General features: G+C 45.8%; 1 protein-coding gene and 1 long non-coding RNA gene across 9 annotated transcripts in view; both read left to right on the top strand.

Moving 5' to 3' along the window:
- The first annotated feature begins 1,178 nt into the window (after window positions 1-1,178).
- On the top strand, window positions 1,179-7,463 carry LOC309655813. The gene is made up of 2 exons (XR_014261017.1): window positions 1,179-2,912; window positions 2,963-7,463. It is a non-coding gene; the product is annotated as an uncharacterized lncRNA (long non-coding RNA).
- A 339-nt stretch (window positions 7,464-7,802) lies between these two features.
- ADCK1 (aarF domain containing kinase 1) overlaps window positions 7,803-27,640 on the top strand; it is a 119,696-nt gene continuing 99,858 nt past the window's right edge. For 2 of the 8 annotated variants that reach the window (XM_082451355.1, XM_082451358.1), the window contains exons 1-3: window positions 7,805-9,067; window positions 18,769-18,914; window positions 21,757-21,840. In XM_082451355.1, coding sequence (XP_082307481.1) covers window positions 18,780-18,914; window positions 21,757-21,840 — 219 coding nt within the window. In that variant the 5' untranslated portion in view covers window positions 7,805-9,067; window positions 18,769-18,779. Of the gene's footprint in view, window positions 9,068-18,768; window positions 18,915-21,756; window positions 21,841-27,640 lie in introns of all 8 variants that reach the window. The other 6 variants (XM_082451357.1, XM_082451351.1, XM_082451353.1 and 3 more) reach the window with 5 other exon arrangements.

Here is a 27,640-nt window from a genome sequence, read left to right as displayed (position 1 = left end):
ATCATCTTATTTACATCAGTATTCTCAAAACAAGGTGTGGTGCTTAATAGTGGCTCGGTACCTGGGTCATGGTAGACGCCCCAACAACTGTTCCTTCCAGGCAGGGAGTGGGAGACAACTAGGTCTCCATGGCCTCTCACAGACTGGAATTGCAGGTGTCCTAGATTTTCCTAGACTGACCTGGTTTTCTTCCAAAGAAACGGTTTGTCACACCCCATCATTCAAGAAACAGGATATTTTCTTGAAAACATGATGTAGGAATGTGTGAGGATGTAACCTTCCAGACATTTCACGGTGAGGCAGCTCCCTTCAGCCCATCAATTTTCTGGAGATTGAGGCAGCTGTGAGCTGTTAGCAGCCAACATTCACAGCAGCTGAGTGATGGGCATACTGGCCTGCTCAAGGGGACCTGGGCAGAACACTGTGTGTACCACACCACCTAAAATTATCTACCACCAGGGCCACTTGTACCATAGTTTAGAAAGTCTGGGTATACAGAATGGCATTGTGAATGCAGTGCCTTAGGTGGTGTTTCTTGGAAAGTCTTTGAGGGGGAGGAGTCTGGAGGAAGGGGTACTGGACGGAAGTCTGTGGAAGTCTAGTCATGGGATGTGTGGGGAGCTTGACAATGCTTGTGGTGATAGGAATGGGGAGGAAGAGAAAGATGGGAAGGGTTATAGAAGGAAGTGTCAAGAGGCTGAGTTCGTGATGAGGGGTTGAGAAGAATGAAGGAAAAAGGATGACTTGGGTTAGAACCTGGGGGCTTGGGAGAATAGCAGTGCCTGGGAAGGCATAGAGATTCTGGGTGAGGAAGCCAGCTTGGTCCTTCTGTCAAGACCAAGAGATCAGTTCTCTAGCACAAATGTTTGTGGAAATATCCTCTCCTTTGCTTTTGTCTGGAATATCCATCGTTTAAAAAGTAAGGATTTGGACTTCCCTGGTAGCGCGGTGGTTAAGAATTCACCTGCCAATGCTGGGGACACGGGTTCGAGCCCTGGTCTGGAAAGATCCCACATGCTGCGGAGCAACTAAGCCCGTGCGCCACAACTACTGAGCCTGTATGCCACAGCTACTGAAGCCCACGTGCCTAGAGCCCGTGCTCTGCAGCAAGAGAAGCCACCGCAATGAGAAGCCCCCACACCGCAACGATTGAGAAAGCCCGTGCGCAGCAACGAAGACCCAAAATAACCAAAAATAAATAAATAAATTAAAAAAATTAAAAAAAAGAACTGTGCGCTCCGGGACTTCCCTGGTAGTCCAGTGGTTAAGACTCCAAGTTTCCAATGCAGGGGGCCCAGGTTCGATGCCTGGTCAGGGAACAAGATCCTGCATGCCACAACTAAAAGATCTTGCATGCCACAACTAAGACCCGGCACAGCCAAATAAATAAATAAATAAATATTAAAAAAAAAAAGTAAGGATTTGCTGCCCCCCAGATTTTAGCAAAAGGAGCAGGCTAGGTGGATGTCAAAACCCATCTGTCTCCTCTTCCTACAGAAATTCCAACCCACCCACCTGCCCCACGAGCAGGGTAGGCCCAGGGTGTCAGGAACCCCCAGGCAAAGCTGTAATATCGTCTCCTCTTTCAGGATTGAATTAGTCCTAGACATGAGTCACATTTCCAATCGCCTTTCCTTCTGATGAGAGGGTCCTCGCTGCCTCTGCTGTCCTCCTTTTTTGGCAACAGAAGGGTGGTGTGAGATTAAATTTCTCAAGTAAACTAAAAAAACCACAAAGATCCCCAGTCTCCATATCATGTGAGCCAAGATATTCTTTGGGTGAAGAGGGTCAGTGCAGAGAAAGGCACTCTGATCACTTGCCGATGCTTTCTCTCTCTAATTATAGAAAGTATTTAGCTATTGTTCCCTAATTGCTTGCTGCAGTTGTGTTTTGTTTTTTTTTTTGACAAAAGCCTGGTTTCCGAGGAGTTGTTCTTTTTTTTTTTCCTTCCCCTGCCTTGGTCCATTGCCATATCAGCCCCTGGCTATCCCATTGGAGAACTGAAGGAGTTGGTATGGTATTTCTCGAGAAGCCACTTTAACCCATCTAATTGTTTTCATGGCTTCACCTCTCTTCCTCCTAGTTGCCTAATAGAGAAAGGGAATTAACATTTACTGAGCATCTATTTAGAATGTGCCAGGCATTGTACAAAACCTTTGCATAGATTATCATATTCAATCCTTGCAGCAAGGCTGAGAGGCAAATGTTATTTTCCTCAATTTACAGATGAGGATTCTAAGGCACAGGAAGGTCTCACAGCCTGTTAGTAGCTGAGCCAGGGTTCAAACCCAGTGAGTCTGAGCCCGGATTCCAACGCAGGTCTGTCTGACTCCATGTCACCTCTCTCAAAAGAGCCCAAGAGTTTTTTATAGACTTTGGCTAATAGAACATTGGTACTGATGCTCCCACCACCATAGGAGAATTGGGGAATCCTGCCCCCTCACCCTGAAAGTGCCTATTTCTAGGCCCTCTGACTTGGTGAGGATGCCTGTAGGACTCTGAAAGGAGGTCTGGGATTCCTATGTTGATTTATGACACATGGAGAGATGGTGGCAATGACAAGGAAGAAAGCCACCCCACTCCCAGGGGCTGCAGCAGTCAGGGTCCTATGGGAAACAGATGGCACATTCAAGGGTTTAAATCCAGAGAACTGAACGGATGGCCTGCTTAGAGGAGGTGTGGGAAGTTAACGGGAAGCAGCTGGGCACCAGCAGAGCAGGAAGTCATTGTCATCCCTAAGTCTAAAGGGGTGTGGTGTGGGAGTGGTGCTCCTGTAGCCCAGTGGGAGCTGGGGCTAGGGCAGAGGTCTCCAACAGGAGCTGTGGCAAGAGAGGAACCCAGCCACTGCCAGAACACAGACAGGAAGGCTGGGAGCACATGTGGAAGGGGTGTGTGTGTGTGTGTGTGTGTGTGTGTGTGTGTGTGTGTGTGTGTGTGTGTGTGTGTGTGTGTGTGTGTGCAGACATCGGGGTCTCTCTCTTCTTTGGCCTCCCTGCCTCCTACTCACGCTTACCACTGGCCAAGCTCAACTAGAAGACAGAGGGCAGGGGAGTCTCAGGGATGCAGCCTGTACTGGTCAGCCTCCTGGGCATGGAGCAGGGCAGAGAAGGGTGGAGAGAGGACCTTGGGGAGGATACAGAGCATATTCAGCACAGGGGCTTACTCAAGCCTGCCCTCCGTGTCAGTCTCTAGGGGTAGGACAGTGCTTACAGACTCAAAGAATCGTGGAGGGGCTTCCCTGGTGGCGCAGTGGTTGACAATCTGCCTGCCAATGCAGGGGACACGGGTTCGAGCCCTGGTCTGGGAGGATCCCACATGCCGCGGAGCAACTGGGCCCGTGAGCCACAATTACTGAGCCTGCGCATCCGGAGCCTGTGCTCCGCAACAAGAGAGGCCGCGATAGTGAGAGGCCCGCGCACCGCGATGAAGAGTGGCCCCCACTTGCCACAACTAGAGAAAGCCCTCGCACAGAAATGAAGACCCAACACAGCCATAAATAAATAAATAAACAAATAAATAAATTAAACTTAAAAAAAAAAAAAAGAATCGTGGAATGTGAACGATGGAAGAGTCCTTAGAGTTCTGCCCATAGAATTCCTTTACAAAAGAGGATCCTGAATCCCAGGGATGTAAAATGACAGGTCCCAGGTCAGCTGCTAATTAGTAGCATAGGCAGGACTGGAACACAGCTCCCCAGCTCCCCAGCTCCCAGTCCATCATGCCTCTTAATTTGAGAACTGTGGTCAATTAATCGTTGGTAATAAAGGATTACTGCTGAGCCAGCTTGCCTATTTCCTGTTAAAACTGCTCAAAGACCTCAGGGTATATTTTACTTTGGCCCCAGACATTTGCCTCAAATGATTCCCTCTCTAAATACATCTGTGATCATAGTGGGCTGCCCATTCCAGAGTGTGGGCTCTGGAGTTAGACTCATGGGTTGGAAGCCCAGCTCTGCCCTTCGGCATGACCTTGGACAAGTTGCTTAACTCTCTGTGCCTCAGTTTGTTCAACTATAAAATGGGGATAATAGTGATATGTATCTCATATATCATGAGGATTATATGAGAAAACGTACATACTTAAAGCACTTAGACTAGCATCTGGCAATGAGTGCTTGATAAATGATAGCATATATATGTATATATAATATTTATTAGAATATATAAATATATATGGGAAATATATATATATATTCCAATAAATAGATTTGCAATTCTGGTTAAGAATTTATATGGTTTTTTTACCCTTACTGAGATATATCAGCTATTTTTCACAAGGAATTTTTCTTTTCCCTTATGACAGATAAGAAAATTGAAGGGTATGTCAATTAGATTTCAATAAATTTGGAAAACAAAAGAAGCCTGAAGGGCCTGGGTGATGTGCCTTTTGTGGGATTTCTCAGTCAGTCAGAGGCAGATAAGAAATCCCTGTTCTCCATATCACTCCAGCCCCCAGGTTGGAAATTAATTCCAGATTACTCATCTTGATTTACTTCCTCCCAGATACTAAAAAAAAAATCCCTTTAGGCTTCCATCAAGTCCAGGCCCGTCTGACCACCTCATGGGGCAGGCCAAGCAGGTTTCTGCCCTTCCGCTCTACTACACAGATGTACCTGGATTGGCATATGGATTGGGCTGCGGATCCTCTGGCAAACACTAAACTGCCCTCTGGGGTAGCTGGACCCTGACCTTCTGGCCCTGGGTCTGAGTTGACTTCCTTTGTCCTGCTGGAACATTCTGTCCTGGGCAGGTGCTAACACCAGCTTCGGGCCTCTAGCCCATGCTTCCTTCTGCTTCTGCTTCTGTGGATGGACTCCTGTGGGGCATTGCTCCCCTTTGGGATGCTGCTGGGAGCCAATGCAGCTTTCCTGCTTCCTTTACCACAGGCCCTAAGCCTTCTCCCCCTGCCTAGAACACAGTTCCCTTATTACTTCCTCTGCTGTGCTTTTTCCTTGTTGCCTTAAGGAAGAACTTTGTACCTTGGTTTCTCTTGCTTTTCCTCTGGTTGGCTGTGTGATGCTTTCTCCCAGATGGTCCACCTCTGGGATAAGCCACACAGCACCCTGAATGAAAACCTCTCTTGGACAGCATTCTAAACACTCAATGTAGCAAACCCAGGCCTTGCTGTCCCAGAAATGTAACTGGAATGAGTTAGTTGCTTTCCTTAATGGCTTTGGTTGCTCAGTGCATTTTCTATTTAGCTTCGCTGGTCATGTCCCCTCTCAATTTAAATCCCTTCAATGGCCTCCTAGTGCACTTGGACTAAAATCCAAACTGATGAGACCTCCAAAGGCCCCTGCCTGCTTCTCCTACTTCCTCCCACACCATTCTCTCTGCTCAGTCACACTGGGTTCCTTCCTGTTCCTCAAACATACCAAGCTCTTTCCTACCCCTGGGCTTGCTGTTCCCCCTGCTTGGAACATGCTTCCTCACCTTCCCCATGGCTGATGTGCTCATCCATTTGGGTGCAGCTTCCTCAAAGAGGCCTTGTGTGACTACTCTCTCCAAAGACGCAATCAATGGCCTCTGTCCAGTTACTCTTTACCACACCCCCCTGCTTCCTTCCTTCACAGAGTTTATTACATCATGCAACTATCCTGTTACTTCTTTGCACGTCTATTGTCTGTCTCCTCTTTCTCCACCTCAGGCAGATGACACTCTGTGAGGGCAAGGACCTTGCCCGTTTTATTCACCATTATATCCTTAGCACCTACTGTGTGGCAGGCACTGTTCTAGGCACCATGGATCTAAATCCATGCTCTCATGGAGCTTATATTCTAGTGGAGGAGACAGATAAAAGCCATCTTAAACAAATGAATGATATAATTTTTAGTATTGATGAGTACTTTAATAAATAAAGCAGTGTAAGGGGATAGAATGTGTCTCAGGGAATGTGGAGGGGTGGTGGTGGTTAGATAAGGGTAATCAGGGATGGCCTCTCTGGAGGGGTGATGATGAAAGAGAGAACAGATTGCTGTGACAGAGCAGACCTTTGAAATTATGGGGGAACAGCAAGTGTAAGGGCCTCAAGGGAGCAGGCAGATTGGCAGGTTGAGGAAGAAAAAGGAAGCTGGTGTGACTAGAGTGGTGTGAGCTGGGGGAGATGGGTGGGAAACAAAGGCTGGAGACAGAGGGAGTGGTAACAGCCATGGGCAGAAGGGAGGGCTGGGTATAGAATCTGTATTTTCTTCTAAGTGTGATGGGACACATCTGTACAGCACTATTCAGTTTCCAAAGCACAAACACCATCTCACTTGATCCTCACAAGAACCTCTGAGGTAAGCAGGACAGATGATAGTTCATATCTTTTATCAAGAAGGAAACCACCATTTTATTAAGACGAAAATGAAAGCTCTGCTAAGTGAGAAAACTTGCTTTAAGTCACACAGTTCAAACAAGATTGTGTGAATCCGTGGTGTTTAACCTTGGCTGTGCATGGAAATCCTCTGGGGAGCTCTGCAAAATCCTTCTATCTGGGTTCTGTCCCTGGAAAATGGATTTAAGAGCTCCAGGGTGTGTCCCAGGAGGATTGTTAAAGCTCTCCAAGTGATTCTGCAGGGGCTAGAACTCTACACTGCTCTCAGTCTACCCACTTTTCACTATATGAACTGTCTTCTTGACAGAGCCTGTCCACTAAACTGCCCATTAAAATCACCATGGCAACTTCGTAGGAATTACAGAGGCCCAGACTCCAAAATTAGAATTTCTGGGGCTGGGGCTCAGGCACTAGCTTGTTTAAAAGCCCCTCACTTGCCTATCTGCTTTGGAGCCTCCCACATATATTTTTAAATTTTTTCTATCTGCTGTTGTCTCCTTTCTTGTTCCTTTTGAGGTTTATGCCTTTTTTATTCCTTTCCTGTCATTTTCATGGGATTTTAGGCAGGCGTGGATTTAAATGGGTATACTAAATATACCATGTTGAACTGGAAACCTGCTAAATTAAAAATTAAAAAAATTTTAAACTATTAAATTTTAATTATAAAAGTTATACATACATCCACTGTAAAAAATTCAAATATTACAAAAGGGTACAGTATAAACTGAAAGTACGCCAGCCCCACATCCCCCATTCCCGTTCCTGAGGGTTAGCTGCTAGCCTGCTGGTAACGATTTCATAGTTAAAGTTAACGTCCAATTAGAGCAACCATATTAAGTTTTTAATATATTTTCTCTGTGGTTTAAAATTTTCCATTTTAGTTTAAATGTCTTTATGTCTTTTACTGTATTCTTCATCTTTATGCTTTTTTCTATGAATTTTCCTATGCCTGGTCTGCTCCCCAACACCCTTCTCCCGGGGAGCCCCTGTTCAACCTTTGATTCTCAGCCTATAAGTCATGTCTTAGTTTACAAAGCATTTCAAAATCTCCTGGGCAAAATTAATGCTCCCTTGTTTATGTTCCTATACCACTTTGTTCATACCTCTATTCTAACAGTAATCACACCACTTGGAAATTATTCCTTTTTTTTTAAAATTAATTAATTTATTTTTGGCTGCATTGTGTCTTCATTGCTGTGCGTGGGCTTTCTCTAGTTGTGGCGAGTGGGGGCTACTCTTCCCTGCGTTGTGCGGACTTCTCATTGCAGTGGCTTCTCTAGTTGTGGAGCATGGGCTCTAGGTGCATGGGCTTCAGTAGTTGTGGCACGTGGGCTCAGTAGTTGTGGCTCATGGGCTCTAAGAGCACAGGCTCAGTAGTTGCGGCGCATGGGCTTAGTGGCTCCGCGGCACGTGGGATCTTCCCGGACCAGGGCTCGAACCCATGTCCCCTGCATTGGCAGCTGGATTCTTAACCGTTGCACCACCAGGGAAGCCCGGAAATTTTTCATTTTTTTAATCTTAACACCTATACATTGCAAACTCGAGGTGGTGGCAGCTGTATTATGCAACTCTATAGTACTGCTAGCTCTGTACTGTAGCCCTGTACTGCAAGTGTCTTCTCCCAGTTAGTGGCTTGTCTTTTTTCTTCATGCCTTTTGATGGGAAAGTTCTTAACTTTAACGTAATCCAAATTTGTCAAAGTTTTCTATACCGTTTTGCTGATGTCATTTAATAAACCCTTCCCTGAGATAGTAGGAAATTTTCCTTCAAAAGTTCTGATTTTACTTTTTCCTTTTAAATTCTTTAATCTATTTGGAATTAATTTTTTGTGTTAGGGCCCAACAGATAACCAGTTGGTTCAGCTCATTTGCCAGCTCTGTCATAGATCAAGATTCCACATGTGCCTGGATTGGTTTTGGGCTCTCTAGGCTGTTTCATTTTCCCTCTCTGCCTATCCCTATACTAATATCCCATAGTCTTAATTTTTATAGCTTCATAATAAATGTTGATATATGTAAGGATAAGTCCTTGAAACATGTTACTCTTCTTCAAGAGTGTTTAGGCTCTGCTTTGTCCTTTGTTTTTCCATACAAATTTTAGCTTAGCTTGTAAACGTCCAGAGAAAATCCTGTTGGAAAATTTATTAGAATTGCATTGAATTGATAGATGAATCTTCCACCCCATCTCTGTTCCCCCACGAAGTAGCTCAAGAGATGTTTATAGAAGGAATGAAGGTCTGATAATTGTCTCCAAAGTACATCTTATAAACAAACATTCAGTAAATAGAGGTCAATGAATGAATGGGGGACAAAATGACTAAGATCGATCAGCACTTTCTTACTATTCAGCAACTGTCTGTAAAATTCTTCTTTGCCTGTTGTTAATACACAAACCCACGACTCCATCCTCCTACTGAACATAAATCTATGACCAATTTGGATAGCTTCTTGAAAATAAGTTTTCAGGAAGGCTCCTGGCCGCAGCGCAGGCAAAGAAACAGGCTATCTGACAGGTCAAGTGTCTGCGACCCCTCTGCCTCCCTAGGTGGAGCGGTCCAGGGCGACCGCGGTTGTTCTTTGGCCCTTGTCCCCACGGCTTAGGGAACCAAGAAGAACTACAACTCCCGGCAGGCCGCGCGGCGCCCCGGCTTCACTAAGAGCAATCCGGGGGTGGCGGCAAGCAAAGTTCCCCGCGAACTCCCGCCACCAGGCTGCTGCTGGAAGCCGGGAGCCGCGTCTCTGTTTCCCACGGGGTGAGTAGGGGCAGCTCCTCGGAGGCCCGCGCAAAACCCGGGCTGCCACGGCCGCGGGGCGCGGGTAAGCCAGTATGGACGCGCCGGGCGCCCGCCTCTGCTGGGGCCTCCAGCCGGGAGGGAACCCTAGGCCGGTGACCTTATCACCCGGGGCCCGGCGCGCGGCCACGTGACTCGGGTGACTGGCAGTGCCCCATCCCCTCTGCGGCGACTCTCCAGCCTGGCTCACCAGTGGGCGGAAGCGTGGCGCAGTCCTGCGTGTAGGTAGAGCTGGAGCTGGAGGGAGGCAGTAGACGGCTCACCTAGACCTCCTCAGCCTAGGTGGTCTGTCGGCTCCGAGGCGCAGGCGTCCGGGGCTGGAGCGCAGGCTGGATAAGAGCGGGGGCGCGCAGATATCCTTGCCCTCCGCAGGGGCCTGCGCGACCCCGGAGCGCGCCGTATCTGTAGCACTTGGCGGGGCCCTGAGCTTGCGGGGCCCTGAGCTTGCGGGGACCTGAGCTTCCGGATCACACAGTAAACGTGTGCTGATGACAGCGCTGTGTGGAGAGAAGCCTTTAGAAGACGTCTAGTACAGCTCTCTCCCCAGGTTAAGTGGCATTTCCTTTCTACTAACTAGGAAGTCACTAGATTCAACAAGTACTTATTGATCACCTCCATGATTCTTGGCACTTAGTGGCTGCTCAGGAAATATTTGCGGTGTTGAAAGTGAATTAGGTTTTATCTGTGCCTTCACATGTTTTCTTTAAGCAGTAGTTCTTAAACTTTAGCGTGCATCAGAATCACCTGGAGGGCTTGTTACAACACAGAAACCTGGACCCCAGCCCCCAGGTTTCTGATTCAGTAGGTCTGGGGTGGGGAGCGAGCATTTGCATTTCTAACATGCTCCTAGGACTTACGGATGCTGCTGGTCTGGGAACATACTTTGGAGTATCACTGTTTTGTAGGAAAAATTCCTGTGAACTTAAAGCACCAACTCGTCACTCCTGGTCCTGGGCCTTTCTGTCCTGGCTTGCCAGTTTAACTTCGGTAGTGATAGTAAACATGTACGTATTACTTTGTTCATCGTTTCTTCCCCCACATTATATACAGATTTTCATGTAGTCTACACTTGTGTCAATTTTCCTGGGTTACATCATATTGTATCTTTGGCCATTTCTCAGCAGCCCTCAGGATGTAAACTTTGACCTCTGCTGGGAGAGTTTACATTTTTTCCCTTTCTGATATACACTTATTTTCTTGTCACACAGGGGACCTATAAGACAAGAATAGTGCTTGGTTCATGCATTCCCCTCCCCCCCCCACCCCAAGTCACTGAATAAACCATCTCAGTTTAGCTATCTACATCAGAGGCACTTCAGGGACCCACCTCAGGGCCCAGCAAGCCCTGTTCTCATCCACCTTGTGCTCTCTTGACTGGAGCAGACACACCTGTATTCAAGTCCTGGCTGCATCACTTAGTAGCTTCCCAGCCAAGTTTCTTACCTTTTCTAAAACTCAGCTTCCTGATCTGTAGAATGAGGCTCTAATAGGATGCACCCCAGAATGTAGTGGTGAGAGTTACATGAGATGTTTAAGCACTTGGCGCTGTACATTTCCAGTTACAATCTCACTCACTCTTCTCCTCTTGCGTGCTACTCACTCTTTGTGCTTGGTTTTCCACTGTTCTCCCTGAGTCCCCCTATCTCTGGATGAAGTAAGTGGAGAATTCTATTCCTGGCCTGGATGAGATTTATTTTTCCCATCTACTCTGGGACTTTGGCATCAGTTGGGGATTCCTTTAATCAATATTGATTGAATCACCTTCTGGGCATCAAACACTAGGAAAGGGAGTGATTACATTTGGGTTACATTCCTATCTACAGGGCAGGGCAGGGCAGGCTATAAACCTGCTCAGGTCAACTAGATGGTCCCTCAGCATTGATGTGAGACATGATGGTATCATCCACCTTGGTTGCTTTTTATCTGCATCAGTAACCTGTTTTCCCTGAAAACCGGATCACTCTCTCCAAATGTATTATTGGGTCTTTTCCAGTCTTGGGAGCGGACCAAAAGAAATACTGCTCGTTTGTCTAACGGTCTCTCTAGGAAATGGGAGGAGGAGCTGTGGTCACTTTATGGGATTAATGGGATTGGAGCCCTAAATTCTTTCCTCTGTGGCTATTCTCACCTGTGCACCAAACAGGGAGCGGTGATTCTAGGCTTACTGTCCTGTAATGTGGCATGGGGAGCAGGCAGCAGGTGGATGGTAGCTGAAAAGGCCTAGCCCTGTGAACAGTAAGTGCTTGGTTCCCTATTTAGTTCTGTACAGAGGGTGGAATTTCATTTGACCATCAACTTTTAATTTGTAGAACTTCCCAGACTCTCCTCTTGCCTTGTCTCAATACTTGCTAGTATGTTTCCTGTGGTCCAGCAAGATGGATTCCATGCTCATCCTTGATTTGACAATAACACAGCTCTCCTAAATGTTTCATAGCCTGGAATTGGTGGTTTCTAGTGAGGTGCTTTGGTTGATCTGTGACATGCTGTTGATTTCCAGGGTGCCAAGCAGTGTCTTCCCTGTATCTGGCACTGTTTGGGGGTGGTAGAGGGTCAGAAATCATAGTGACTGATGCAGTTACTTGAGAATGGGGTTAAGAATGTTGGGGATTGGAGGTCTGCGAGTCCCTGTCAGGAAGGTCACGTGCCATAAAGAGAAAGGGCTGAAGGTCCACTCTGCCATTTACCAGCTGAGCCACCTGGGGCAAATCACTCACCCTCTCTGCTCCTTGGTTTCCTCATTTATACCTGGGGATGGTAGTAATATCTGTCTCACCTCACTGGGTTGTGTGGAATAACTAATGAGATAATGAGTGCAAAGGGCTGTGTAAAGATCAGTTATTGCTAATATTATTATCTAATGGTTAGGTTTTAGGGTCCAGTGGCCCCAGGCACCTCCCCCTCCCACCCCCAACCGAAGAAAAGGATGTGCTGTTACGAGAAACAACTCAGGTGAAAGTCAAAAAAGGCAAGTAAACAGAACAGGGCAGGTGATTCATTAACAAAAGATTTAATAATGAAAAGTGTTTTTCATCGACAGACATATTTCACGGCTGACAGGGTCTTTTAAAATTGCTACCCCGAGGGAAGCAACTCATTTACATGTTAAAGACTCACTGACACCTTATGGAAAACTCCAGCTCCAGTCTACTTAGATACAGTTTGACTCCTATATCATCTATTTTATGTTTTTCAATTTCCACCTCTTTTATTACTGAAGACATTTGCATGAAAACTGGGTCTTGGGAGTTGTGTCTGCTTTGCTGCTGCTTCCCCACTCAGAGGTGGGCTTAAGGCTGGGGTGGCCTCGTTGCCTAGAGGGACAGGCCTGGAGGATGGTGCAACCTGAGGAGGATGGGGCTCCGGGAGGGAAGTCTGGGAGGGGTGTTGGGGGTGACTGGAGGAGGATGGCTGTAGAATTGTCAGCCCAAGTTTGTGATTCTCACCTGGGAACCTGTGTTGTTACTGACTCTGTACAGGTCTCATAGGGTATAGTTTACCCCTTCATTAATTCATTCATTCAGTGAATACTTTTGGAGCACCTATTCCATGTGCTAAGCAAGGTCATGGCCATCTATAGCCTGCAGGCCAAATCTGACCACACCCATTACTTTACATAGTGTCTATGGCTGTCTTTTGCCTTGCACTACAATGCAGAGTTGAGTAGTTATAACAGAGATGTTATAGCCTGCAAAGCCAAAAATATTTCTATATGGTCCTTTACGGAAAAAGTTTGCTGACCCCTATTCTAGGCAGAGAGAATAGCAAGTGCAAAAGCACTGAGGCTGCAACCGCATAGCACAGGGAGATCAGCTCTGTGCTTTGTGACCACCTAGAGGGGTGGGATAGGGAGGGTGGGAGGGAGGGAGATGCAAGAGGGAGGAGATATGGGAACATATGTATATGTATAACTGATTCACTTTGTCATAAAGCAGAAACTAACACACCATTGTAAAGCAATTATACTCCAATAAAGATGTTAAAAAAAAAAAAAAAAGCACTGAGGCTGGAATGTGCCTGGCGTGTTTGAGGAATAGCAAGGAGGCTGCTGCCATTGGGGTGAAGTGAGCAAGGGGGGACAGTGGAATGGCCTGAAACACTGGAGAGAACTGGGGAGTCAGATCATGAAGGGCCTCGCAGGTCATGCCAAGACCTTGGCTCTTTTGAAACCACGTACCTCAGACTGGGACTCGAACCCAATTGCACCTCAGATGGGATTCGAATCCAGCCAAAATTCCTATTGGGACTTGAACCCACTGTCTTTTAATTAAAATCACTCACCTGGTGTCAGGACTTACTGAAGCTCAGGTTCTTTACGTCTCAGCGCAGAAGGAATTCAGTGAGAGGCAAAGTGGTAGGCAAGAAGTAGATTCATTAATATAGGACACTTGTGAGGAATAGAAGCAGGCAGGCAAGGGGGCTCTGCCCTGAGAACTAAGTGGGAAAGCAGGTTTATTTCGTGAGATACACACTCCATAGACAGATTGTGGGCCGTCTCAGAAGGCGAGAGACCCTGAGATATGGGGTGGTTAGTTTTTATGGGCTGAGTAATTTCATAGGCCAATAAGTGGGAGGATTATTCCAATCATTTTGGGGAAAGGGTGGGGATTTCCAGGAATTAGATCATCACCCACTTTTTGGCCGTTTATGATCAGCCTCTGAACTGTCATGGCGCCTTTGGGTGTATCATTTAGCTAATGTATCACAATGAGCATATAATGAGGCTCAAGGTCCACTGGAAGTCGAATCTTCTGCCATCTTGGGCCTAATTGGTTCTAACTAGTTTATATCATATCCTCAATGGCTGTGTCATTCTTTTAAAGGTTGTGCCCTGTCCCCTTCCCTCCTGTCTCACTTTGAGTGAAGTGGGAGCCATTGGAGAGTTTAGAGCAGAGGAATGCAGAGTTTGACTTAAGTTTCCATGTTGAGAATAGACTGGGGAAATTTTCACTCTCTCATTCATTCATTCAGTCTGTTTTTTTTTTTATTAGCAGACTTATTTACTCACTTATTATTTATTAGCGAATTCTGCCCTTTGCATTTAGTGGAAGAGGCAGATATAGGACCAGATTATTAGAGGTAAAAGCAGTGTACAATGAGACCAGAGAGGAAGGAGCAAGGAATTCTGAGTGATTGGCTGACAAAACTTCATAGAGGGATAATGCAGAATTGAGTGTGGGGGGGGGATATTTTGGGAGATGAAGCTGGAAAGGTGGATTGGGATGAGAATGGGGTGGGCCTTGAATGCCTTGCTAGGGAATTTGGACTTTTTGGTAGAGAGTGGGTAGGTAAGAGTGATAAGAATGCACTTGTGGGTTAGGATGATGATGATTTGCGTGGCAGAGTGAAGGGTGGCTGGGATGTGGGGAAGTGTTTGGAATGGGGAATGGTTGAATGGTTCAGGCAAGATGTGATGGGTTTCTCCCACCTCCTTTATTAATTGTACAAGGTTGTGCTGAATTCTGGTCCCTGAGAGCTACGAGTTCTTCTATATAAGCTCTTCAGCTTTTCAGAGAAGAAGAAATGAAGTTTAAGATAACAATAAGGAAAAGAAGTCTCATTTACTGAGCATGGTAGGCATTCTGTTAAAGCAGCATCTCACTTAATTCTCACAATGACCCTATGAGGTAGGTACTATCAAGAGCCTCTTTTGTAAATGGAGGCTCTAAGAGGTTGTGGTTTGCTTACGGTCACACAGCTGGTGAGCAGTAGAGCCGGGGGTTCTTCCCGGCTCCAGAGGCTGAGTTCCTGACCACTGGTTTCTCTGTACTGCCGTCTTAGTGTGGGCTTTTCTGAAGGCCCCACAAGGAAGGTCCCTGGATCACCCCTCATGGACCTTTTCAAACTGATGATCTTGAAGGAGGAAGGTGTGTGAGGAGCTGAGGGCACTCAGCCTAAATTAAGGCCTGCGTCCGGGTCCAGCTGGGAACCTGTGTCTTGGCAGAAACAAGGTGGAGGGGACATTGAGTGTGCTGCCCCTTTCGATAGCAAATGCTACAGGCTGAGGGTGTAGAGAGCAAGATGAAAAGGTAGGGCTGGGGGGGGACTGCCAAGATGCTAGAAGTGGGGCATGCAGAAGTTGATAGGGGAGTAATAAGATCCTTTACTAAGCCTGGCATTGGGTGAAGACAGAATAACAACCACCACAATGGCGGTGGTGGTAATAGTGTTACTGGAGGGGGACCCCTTCTAGGGTCCGGGCGTGGGCTCTTGTCTAACTCGGAAATGAATTGTCCAAGGAGACACAGGTACTGACAAAACAAAGGGCTTTATTGAAAAGGGGCACTCCAGCGGAGAGCAGCAGGGTAAGGGGACCCAGGAGGACTGCTCTGCCACGTGGCTTGCAGTCTCAGGTTTTATGGCGAGGGGGTTAGCTTTCTGGGTTGTCTCTGGCCAGTCATCTTTGTGCTCATATTTGGGGTCCTTCCTGGTGGCACGTGCATCTCTCAGCCGAGATGGTTTCCAGCGTGAGGGTTTCTGGGAGGTTGGCAGAACATATTATGGGCGGGGGTCTCCTCCCTTCTCTTGGCCCCTCCCCAATTCTTCTTTGGTGGCAGCTTGTCAGTATCCTGCTCCTTATTGGGACCTCCTGTTGTGAGACAACTCATGCAAGTGGTTATTACCGTGCCTGGCCAGGGTGGGCAGTTTCGGTCCAAGGTTCCCTAACAATAGTAATTGCTACTGTGTTCTTACTGTGTAGGTGGCACCTTGCTAAACATTTTGCATGATTTCCTCATTCCTCATCACCTCATCAAGTAGGCACTGCTATGATCATCCCCATGTTACAGACAAGGTCATGGGATTCAGAGAGAGTTAGCAGTCTGCCCCTGCCTACTCGATGTGTAAGTGATGGTGTCGGGACTCAAACTCAGGCCCACTGGATTCTGGAGTGCTTATTCTCAACCACCGTGCTCTCTCTCATCTGAAAGGAATGAGGGATGGGGTAGGGCGGTTTTCATAAAACAAAGAAGATGTAAAGAAAGGGGACACTACAAAGCAAGGTTTAATTTATTCTTTTTGTTTATAAACCCCTTTCTTGCAGAGTTAGGAACTGCTCCCAGGAGTTGGGCCAGAGCATTTGCTTTTAGTGAAAGAAATGAGTTTCTTAAATTATCCCTTTAAAAATAATTGCTTGCATGGCACTTCCTTGGTGGCGCAGTGGTTAAGAATCCACCTGCTGATGCAGGGGACACAGGTTTGAGCCCTGGTCCGGGAAGATCTCACATGTCACGGAGCAACTAAGCCCATGCACCACAACTACTGAGCCTGAGCTCTAGAGCCCGCGAGCCACAACTGCTGAGCCCACATGCCACAACTACTGAAACCCGTGCGCCTAGAGCCCGTGCTCTGCAACAAGAGAAGCCACCGCAGTGAGAAGCCCACGCACCACGACAAAGAGAAGCCCCCGCTCACTGCAACTAGAGAAAGCCCACGTGCAGCAACGAAGATCCCATGCAGCCAAAAAAAAAAAAAAAAATTGCTTGCAGTCATCCTTGTGGGGTGAATGCAGTCATCTGGGGTTGCGAGTGGGTAGGATAAACTTGGAAAGGGGCATGGTTTCACTGATGAATTTGAACATATGAAGGCTCTCTTTATTAAAAATGAAATATTTAGAAGAGTGGTTCTCAAACTTTACATAAAAATAATCCATTATATTTCCTATTATATTTATATATATTATATATATATAAATATATATAAATATATAAATATATATAATATAAATATATATATTTATATATATTTCCTGAGTCCTACCCCCAGCTTTGATGATTCAGTGGGCCAAGGGGTGGACTTCAGAAATCTGCATTTTTTTTTTTTTTTTTTTACTTTGCTATATCATTATCATTATTATTATTTTTCTGGAGTCTAGTTGATTTACAGTGTTTCAGGTATATAGCAAAGTGATTCAGTTATACATATATATTGTTTTTCAGATTCTTTTCCATTATAGGTTATTATAAGATATTGAATACAGTTCCCTATGCTTTACAGTAGGTCCTTGTTGTTTATCTATTTTATATATAGTAGCATGTATCTGTTAGTCTCAAATTCCCAATTTATCCCTTCTCCCACTTTCCCCTTTGGTAATCATAAGCTTGCTTTCTATGTCTGTGAGTCTAGCAGAAATCTACATTTTTGAAATGGCACCCAGATTGATATTTTTTGCAAGAGTTCCTCTGACCACACTTTAGAAATGCTGGCTAGGAAAAGAACACTGCAAAGGGAAAAACAATGGGATTATAAAAAGAACTGGGTCCAGAAAAGTCAAGAAAGGAGAGAAAAAGAAACAGAACAGGTAGGAATATAGAAAGCACAGAAGGCGGTAAAATTAAATCCAAATACATAAGTGATTATGTTAAATGCAAACAAAATCAACTATATGCTATTTAGAGAAACAGTAGAAAGTGTAAGTTGAAAGTAAAAGAATGGAAAAATATGTCCCTGTGGATACTTTAAAAAAATCTGTGACTATATTATGAGGCATGAGTCAAAATAGACTTTAAAGAAAATGCAGACAAGGCTGTTTGGAGCAACTGTTTCCGTACAAAGGGGAAACAGAGGCACAGAGCAGGGAGGGGATGGTCACAGACCGAGTCCGGGGCAGAAGCAAACAGGGTGATGGCCTGAATTTTCCTGCTGCATTTGTGCCGGGTTTGCACCTGCAAGTGGCTTGATGGTGGCACTTCTGGGTGGGACTTCTCCACTGGCAGCTGCAGCTGTGGTCAAGGACTTTAATCTGATATAGAATTCCCGGGCATTGAAGGGGAATCTGCCCACTGGCTACAGTGGCCCCAAAGACTGTCTGTGCAGCCACCTGGCAGGCTGAGCAGTACAAGTAGGGTGGGGAAAGGGAGCCAGGAGCCCACTTTGTCCCACTGAATGGGAGTGTGAGTTTGCTTAAACAGAGCAGGTCAGCAGGTGGACCTTGAGCCCCTAACCAGAAAGCAGCCTGGAGGACTGTGAGTGGACAAGGTAGTAACAGGCATGGTGTTTGCCCTCAGGGAGCTTACAGTCTAGAAAAGGGGCTGTCTATTCTAATCAAAATAAATATTTTGAAAATCAGTCAGACGTGGAGGGCTTACCTGGCTGGTCTGACCAGCTGCCATCTTGGCTGTGGTTACTTCTGACCTGGGCATGGGGGCTAATGACGCCTGTGTGTGCTTAGTGGTACAATCATAGTTTCCGTAAGAGTGGTTAACATGCACTCGCTTCTCTTATCTAAAACAGCATCCTTCATCACATATTCGTCATCCTTCCTCTTACCCACTTTGATTTTCTTCTCAGCACTGAATACCTGCTGCTATTCTAATACATGTCTGTTTGCTTGTGATCTGTCATCCCCTCTAGACTGTAAGAACTTTGTCTGTTTTCTTGGCTCTCTCCCTAGTGCCTAGAACAGTGCCTGGTACTGTTGAAGGAAGAATGACTTTGAGAGTTGACTTATGCTGGGTACTGTGCTAAGCATTTCATATACACGATCTCATTTTATCCCAACAGCTTGTGAGGTAGGTATCATCCTGTTTTACAAATGAGGAAACACAGGTGCAATGAGACTGAGGAAGTGACCCAAGGTCATACAGTCTAAGTGGCAGAGCCTGGATTTGAATTTGACTACCTATGAAACTCTTAACTGTTCCCCTTCCTCTGCTTTCCTTCTTCAGGGTCTGGGGACATGGCCAGGAGGGCTCTCAAACTTGCTTCGTGGACCAGCATGGCTCTTGCCGCCTCTGGCTTCTACCTCTACAGCAACAAGTACTTGGACCTCAACGACTTTGGCGCTGTCAGGGTGGGCAGAGCAGTTGCCACGGTAGGTTCTTCTCCTTTTGGGAGGGGCAGAGGAACTGCAGTATTACTTGCATGTGTTCATACATGTAGCAGATGTACCTGCCAGTCACACATATGTGGAGATTCACATGTACCCTTACATGTGTGAAGCTCCCACTACACAGTTGCACAGGCATGGATGTGCACCCCTGTGTACCTATATCCCTGTTCACACAACCTCTGGCATCCTGAAGTTAAACAGAGTGGGATTGCATGGGGTCTCTGTTCTGAAACCTTTACCTTTACAGACCTCCTTATCTTATTTTAGTGACAGACTCAGGAGGCGGTCTTCTCAGGAAACACATGGAAAGAAGGCTTTGCAGCTTTGATTAAATTCTACCAGAAAACTTGGTCTGCCTCCAGTGAGCTCGTGAATGGTTTGTGATGCAGGGCTCATGCTCAGAGTATCTATGCCTTGAAGAACTTTGCAGATCCCCTCCAAGCTCCAAACTAACAGAATCTGAATTGAATATTTGACTGTTAGAGGTTTTCTCCAGTGGTTCAGGAACATCGTTCTGGTGTGATCACATCCTCTTTATCTCTGCTGAAAGTGGCTGTTCCAGACACCCCTACATAATTGCTCCATTGGTGGGTAGAGCGCCACACGCGTCTTGCTTTCTTTCCTCCTTTGTCTGCTGCAGGATGAGCTCATGCTTTCTTCCCCTTGGTGTAGATATACTCTGATGCACAGTCTGTCTGGGCTGTTGTCTGATCATTTCCTTAATACTCAGTGTTGTCCCGTCTTCTTCCTAGCCTGGCTCAGATGTGGTGCCTGCTCCTTAACGTAAACTGGGTCATAGACTCAAGATTAGCAAATAGATAAACAGGCCATGGAATATGTTGCGATTCCTAAGTGTTTGCTGAATGCCTTTTTTGGGCCCAGCATTGTCTTATATGCCTCAGGGGTAGAAACGAACTGTCCCACGCAGGTGCAGCTTTGAATGAGCTTCTGGCTGAGGAGTGTTCACATGAATGGGTCAAAAAACAATCTAGGGCTTCCCTGATTGCACAGTGGTTAAGAATCCGCCTACCAATGCAGGGGGACATGGGTTTGAGCCCTGGTCTGGGAAGATCCCACATGCCGCGGAGCAACTAAGCCCATGTGCCACAACTACTGAGCCTGCGCTCTAGAGCTTGCAAGCCACAACTACCAAGCCCGCGTGCCACAACTACTGAAGCCCACACGCCTAGAGCCTGTGCTTCACAACGAGAGAAGCCACCACGAGAAGCCCGTGCACTGCAATGAAGAGTAGCCCCCATTCGCTGCAACTAGAGAAAGCCCGCGTGCAGCAACGAAGACCCAACGCAGCCAAAAATCAATAAATAACTTGAAAAACAAAACAAAACAAAACAATCTAAAGCCATGTATTGTGTCAAATTGCGTGACTCGGGTGACAGCTGCTGTGGGACCTCAGACACAGGAGTGAGTCCTGTGGGCTGGGGTCAGGATGAGTGCCTTAGGGAAAGTAGGGTTGGATGGAACCTTAGGGATTTGAATAGTTGGAGAGGAGGGAAGAAGGCATAAATCAGTGCTTTATAAACTAGCCACTAGGCTGTATATTCTTTAAAGGCCAGGGCTCTGGTCTATTTTTGGGGAGGTGATGTTTAAAAATTTTTCTTTATTGATGTATGGTTGCTGTACAATATTATATAAGTTGCAGGTGTACAATATAGTGATTCACAAGTTTTAAAGCTTATGCTCCATTTATAGTTATTTTAAAATATCGGCTCTATTCCCCATGTTGTACAATATATCCTTGTAGCTTATTTTATATATAATAGTTTGTATATACCTCTTAATCTCCTACCCCAATTCTGCCCCTTCCCACTGCCCTCTCCCCACTGGTAATCACGAGTTTGTTCTCTATATCTGTGAGTCTGCTTCTTTTTTGTTATATTCATTAATTTATTGTATTTTTTAGATTCCAGGTATAAGTGATATCATTCAGTATTTGTCTTTCTCTGTCTGACTTATCTCATTGACCATAATTCAGGGCTCTGGTCTTGATTAGCCTTGTGCACCACTCAGGCCAGGTCTTGCTAGTGGTTGGTATTCAGCAAGTATATGTGGAATGGAATAAAGATTTGGGAGTATAGACAAAGGAATGGACTCTTCTCAATACCAGCCTTGTAAGCCCCTTAATTTCTACGGGCCTCAGTTGCCCAGTTCTAAAAGGGAAGGTTTGGGCTCAGCAACCCTTAAGGCTCCTCTGTGCCTGAAGATACCTGCGAGCCTGTAATTTCCTGATTCACCAAGCATAAGGGAACCTCTCTTGGAGTTTTTGCAAAGGGACCCAGAATTAAAACTTATATGCTATTAGAGCAAACATAAATATGAAATGGTGTTTATTTGTGATAAAGAGGGGTGGGATAAGTTTATCCAACAGCATTCATCCAACTAGTATTTATTGAGCATTTACCTGTGTGCCTGGCACTGTGAAAGGTGCAGGGGATACGATGATGAACAGGAAGGACATGCCCCTGAGCTTATAGAGCTTAATTTATAGTGAAGTGGAAACCATCCATATACAAGGAAACAAATGAGCAAGGTAATTTTGGACGGTGGTTTGTTATGATAAATAATTGGGAGTTCTTGGTGGGTGGCGGTAACTTTAGATTGAGGGTCTCTGCAGGGGTAGCATTTGTGCAGAGCCTTGAATGACAGGAAGAAGCCAGCCAGATCGAAATCTGGGGGCAGGGCCTCTTAGAGGTTGGACTGCTTCTGTAGACATACCACCTGTGTCAGGGGGCTGCAGCTGCAGGCCTTGGACAGAGGAGTAATATTTGATGTCTGGTGCTAAGCCTTCCTCTTCCTTGGTTCACAGACAGCTGTCATCAGTTACGACTATCTTACCTCCTTGAGGAGTGTCCCCTATGGCTCAGAGGAATACTTGCAGCTTCGATCCAAGGTAAGGGACCTGTGGGACCCATCTGAGCCAGGCCAGGCCTGGATAAGTCCTGAAGTGACTGCAAAGCCAGCAAGCTTCCTGTCTGCAGCTGGAGGTGGGCGGGGGCAGTGTAGGGATTGAGACTGGGGGCTTGGGAGGAAGGAGAGGGGGTGTTTTAGTGCCCATGGGCTGGGCTGCCAAGCTGCCATCAAGCTGGACCGCCCAGTACTGAGGTTATAAATCTATAAGGTGCTGCTGGGGGGGCTGGTGTGTGTGTCTGGGGAGGGCACGTGTCTGGGATGACTCAGGAGGGATGAAGGCTCTGTCCCTGAGATAACTCAGCTGACTTCCAAACTGCCTTGTCAGGCAAAACCCAACTGAAAGAGGTTAATTGCTTTCCTGTCCTCTGAAGGCTACACCGGGGCCTGTTGTAGGTCTCTGAGTGGAGCTGTCGACCACACACTCTGTTCTCATTTGGAACAGGATAGTTGATTTTGGTGCTATGTCTACATGTCCCAGAGAGTTGGGGGATTCAGCAAGAGGGCACTTGTGCGGGATGTAAGTTGAGTTTGAGGTCAAGTATAGATAACTTTGGTTCTCCCAGAGAGAGGTTTGTGATAGATCTGTGTATCTTTACTCAGCCTGGAAGGCCCTTTGCCCCTTAGAAAATTCCCAGTCATCCTTCAGGACTCAGCTCCAATACTTTTCCTCTGTGACACTTTCCTCCTCAGTCATCCTAGGTGGCTGGAATAATTAATTTTTAAATTTTTATTTAAACTTTTCATTATGGAAATTTCAACCATCCATAAGGGTAGAGTAGTATGAACCCCTATGGAACTGTCATCCAACTTCAGAAATTGTCAACCTTTTGCCAATCTTGTTTCATCTACTCTCCCCTTTATTTATTCATTCCTTCATTTACGTCTTTATTCATTTATTTATTTATTATTATTTTTTGCTGAAATATTTAAAAACAAATCTCTGGCATCATATTATTTCATTTGTAAATACTTCAGAATGTATCTCTAGCAGATAAGGACCTTAAAAAAACCTTAACTACAGTACCATGATCATACCAAACAAAATTGATAATAATTCCTTAATAACCTCTAATAGCTAGTGCATATTCAAAATCTTCCTTTTTGGGACTTCCCTGGTGGCGCAGTGGTTAAGAATCCGCCTGCCAATGCAGGGGATGCGGGTTTGAGCCCTGGTCCAGGAAGATCCCACATGCTGCGGAGCAACTAAGCCCGTGCGCCACAACTACTGAGCCTGTGCTCTAGAGCCCGTGAGCCACAACTACTGAGCCCGCATGCCACAACTGCTGAAGCCCGTGTGCCTAGAGCTCGCGCTCCACAACAAGAGAAGCCACCACAATGAGAAGCCTGCGCAGCACAACGAAGAGTAGCCCCTCCTCGCCGCAACTAGAGAAAGCCCGCAGGCAGCAACAAAGACCCAACACAGCCAAAAATAAATAAATAAATAAATTTATTTAAAAAAAAATCTTCCACATTGTCCCCAAAATTTCTTTTTTAAGTTGATTCAAATCTGGATCCAAACAAGGTTCATATATTACGTTTGGCTGATGTTTCCTAAATCTTTTTAAGTCTATAATATTTCCCCTCCCTCCTTTTTTTGGGAGCTATTTGCTTGTTGAAGAAACCAGATCATTTATCCTGTGGAATTTCCTACATTCAGGATTTGGCTGATTGCATCTTCACAGTGTCATTTAATGAGAAGTAAATTCAACGGTACACAATTCAAAATATATAATATTTGAACATACAAAGTGACCCTCCTATCCCTGTTTCTCAGGTACCCAATTTTTCTGCCTGGAGGTGATCATTATTTCCTGTATATCTTTCCAGAGAGATCTTCCTATTTGGATTTAACCACTCTATGTTCTTTATTCCTGTCATAGATGATAGTTGGTTATGTCTTTCTCTCTCTTTAGACCATAAATTCTTTTAGATCAGGGATGGGTCTTTCATTTTTACATCTTCTGTCTCTAGCAGTGATGCCTGGGACTGAGTTGAGTTAACGTCTGTCTCAATGCCAGGCTGTACCCTGCTAGCTCCCTGCCTTGGGAGAGGCCCCAGAAAGAGAGTAAGGTTTGTAGTCAGAAGACCTGAGTTTGTGCCTTGGCTTTGGAGAAGGTCATTCAGACTTCTGGAGTCTGTGGTCTACAGATGGTTATACCACTTACTGAGGATTATATGGATAATATCTGAGACAGTGTGTTGTGAATGTAAATGTAAAGCAGGTATCAAAAATAAGTAAGATGTCTACTAGAAGGTATGTTCCATGAGGACAGAGACTTGGTCTGTGTTGTGTATCTTCACGTCTGCAGCACATACTGCAGTACCCAGGACACAGTAGCTCCTAAATAAAGGTTTGTTGAACGAATGAATGAATGAAATGTTAGTTTGTATTGGAAGATCTCAAAGTCCTTGTCTCTGAGACCTAATGCCCCCTGCTTTTCCCTACCCCCTTTTCTCCATCTAACCAATGCTATGGGCCTTGGAACCCACCAGAGCCACATTTTGCAGAGAGGTCCAGGCCAGGGCACAGGGGCAAGCCCTCTGCCTTGGGGAATCTGCAGAGCAGACAGGGGGATGGATGTCGTGAAGACAGTTGCCCTTCATGTGTAAGTCGTCTGGAAAGCAGTGGTGCTGCAGGTCCTGGAGAAGCTTGGGGGGTGCAGTTAGGAAAGTACAGTCTGGCAGTTGACAAGAGAGCAGCAGTGCGAGGTGACTGGCACCAGATAACAGGGTGCAGGCTGGTCCCTGGGAGTTGTGCCTAGGAAGGGAGAGCCGGCCGGCACTAAAGAGCACAAGTAAATACTGCAGGAGTGTTTTCTTGCATCAGAGCACTTATCTGTTCTGGTCTGTGAGACTGATAAAGAAGTGAGTGAAGGGTAAAACATAATTATCTCACCTGTTAAGCCAGCGTCCCCAGGTCCTGGAGTGTGCCAGAGCCAGGAGCTTGGCAGGCAGTGACTTCGAGAAGCACTTTCAAGGTTGGTGCTCAGCTGGCTGGGATCGCAGTGACTCAGCTCTGCTTCGAGAGGGGGTGGGAGCCAGCATGAAGGTGTGTTTTCTAGGGGCACAGTGGCACTTTGCTAGGCAGTGAGGGCGTGGGACGGGACCCAGATGCTTTGGAGAACGAGACTCCTGGTGCCCAGGATGCTTATAAACAGAAAGGACGGGTGTGAACTTGCCTGTGCCTGAAGCAGAAAGAAGTCACTGCTGGTACAGATGTCCAGACGATGGGCTGGAGGAGGCAGGACTGAGTTGATTCTGACCAAGGAGTAGGGGTGTAGTGGACATATGTTAATTTTGCAGCACAGGAGCCATTCTTGTTTTAGGGAGCAGCATCTAAACTTTCCTTTGGGGAACCACTCCTATCTCATATACATGCTGTGAGGTTTGAGTGGAGCTCACCCCACCCTCAGGGTGGGCATGTGACTTTGGCTGTCAGAGTAGTCCATTCCTCTGGCCCTAGTGATTGATTCAAGGATGAGTATCTAAGCCAGTGCTTGTCAGTGAACTTAAATCAGCTCCAGGACTTTTGGGGGTGTCCCCCCTGTGACACTGCCTTTTCTCCTGGATTAGCTGAGAGTATCAGATGTTGGCTTAGAGCTGCTGGCAGCCATCTTGCCACCACGAGGGGAGAGCCCATCTGTGAATGGAGCCAGTATTGTGGAGAGATGTATTTGAGTCCTAAGCTAGACTACCACTGGACTTTTCAATTATTTATGCCAGGAAATTCTCTTTTTGTTTAAGATGTTTTGAGTTCAGTTTTCTGTTCCTTGCAGCCAAATGAGTTCTGATAAACTCTTGGCGAAGCATAATTAGGGTTTTGATAGGTCACAGAAGGACCAGTAACTCAAGGAAAGAAATGAAATTCAGAAATTCCAAGGCCCATGAAGGATGAGGAGATAGAATGATGGTGCTGGGTAGAATTTGAGCCATTTTGGACCTAGAGCTCCTGGTCCATCACCAAACACCTCTACTTCCCTAACTGTAAAGTGGGTCTTTGCCCCAGCTAAGTTTGTAAGAACAGAGATGAGAAGCTTTACTTAAATACTGTGGATTATTTAACCAGCCAGAGAGGAGATCTAGAAGCACAGTTTGCCTTGATGGCTCCTTATCATTTTAATGAACAAGTTAATTATTTTCTATTTTTCTTATTTTTACATTTATTAATTGGAATTATTCTATAAGAAATAGCTGTCCCTTCTCAATCAGTTATTTGTTTATTTTTATCAGTATCAAACCATGGATATTTATTTTATCCTATGGGTTAGAGTCCAAAACAATCATTATTTCTTTTTATCACTCAAATTGTTCTGACTTTGGCCATTGGGAGCTTCTTCAGATTGTCTCCTGTGTTCTTTTGATATGCCCCGTCATTTTTTTTTTTTTAATAAATTTATTTATTTATTTATATTTATAGTGTTGGGTCTTCGTTTCTGTGCGAGGGCTTTCTCTAGTTGCGGTGAGCGGGGGCCACTCTTCATCGCGGTGCGCGGGCCTCTCACCGTCGTGGCCTCTCCCGTTGCGGAGCACAGGCTCCAGACGCACAGGCTCAGTAGTTGTGGCTCACGGGCTCAGTCGCTCCGCGGCATGTGGAATCTTCCCAGACTAGGGCTCGAACCTGTGTCCCCTGCATTGGCAGGCAGATTCTTAACCACTGCGCCACCAGGGAAGCCCTGCCCCATCATTTTTTGAGCACTATCTTAACTTTCTGGTACCACAAGTTGCCCCAGGCTCATCTTGTATTTTCATTGCCCAATCCCTGGAATCAGTCACCTCTCCAAGGAGCCCTGATTCCTTTTATTGGAGAATGGTATTCAGAAACCAAGATGTGGATGCATATTGCTACTGGGGTGCTGTTGTTTCTAGGCTCTTCCAGGAGACATAGCTAGGAAATATATGGATGTATACTTACTCATGCATAAACACATCTGTCTATTAAAAAACCATGAGTTCATGCTGATACCTCTAATTTCAGTCTAAACTCACAGAGTTCATCATAGCCTTCTCCCTTTCCTTATATGTAACTTATTTCTCCAACAGTGAGAATGCCTATTATCTACAATATATTCACTTATTTGTTCAACCCTAGTATACCCCAAATTAGTTAACAACCCTAAGGCACACAAGAGCAGAGAGAGTGACTCAAGATGAATTAAGGGGGTATTTGAGCTGGGTTTGGAAAGATGCATAAGATTGAAACATGTAGCATTGGGGGACAAGGTGATCTGAGCTGAGGTTGATGGGTAAAATTTTGGCGATTGTCTATAAGAAGCAGAGAGTAGTTCAGGGTTACTGGAGACTAGATTATGAGTGAGTGAAGGGTTATACTGGGAAACAGAATTAGAGGTAGGTTGCAGAGGGACTAAAGGCCAAGTTTTATACCAGGACAGTAGGGAGCCCTGGAAAGTTCTAGAGTAAAGTTTTGTTAAGCTGTTAATGAATGAGAATGCTTAAAGTCATCAGTTACTGAATATTTTTTGAGCTTCTGCTTTGAGTTAGACAATGAGTAAAAGTGGTGTGTGTGTGTGCGTGTGTATGTATGTGTATGTGTGTGGAGAGGATAAAGCAAGAGAGTGAGAGAAATCGCATGTGCCTTTTCCTTTCTTAATCCTAATATAGGGAGGGGACCTTGATTGTTGCTGTGACTGGGACTCTTTAGCTGAATTCAGTTTCTTGTTATGGAGCAGGTCACTGGGCTCCTGTGGTATGCTTCCTGGGATGCTTCAGGTCTGCAGTATGTGTGCGTCATATTAGTTACTATAGTACTTAATAAATATTTG

Source organism: Balaenoptera physalus (genome assembly GCF_965194825.1).
Source record: "Balaenoptera physalus genome assembly, chromosome: 2".
NCBI classification, from domain to species: Eukaryota; Metazoa; Chordata; class Mammalia; order Artiodactyla; family Balaenopteridae; genus Balaenoptera; species Balaenoptera physalus.
The sequence above is the reverse complement of the archived record's forward strand: the minus strand, read 5'-3'. Positions and strand labels throughout refer to the sequence as shown.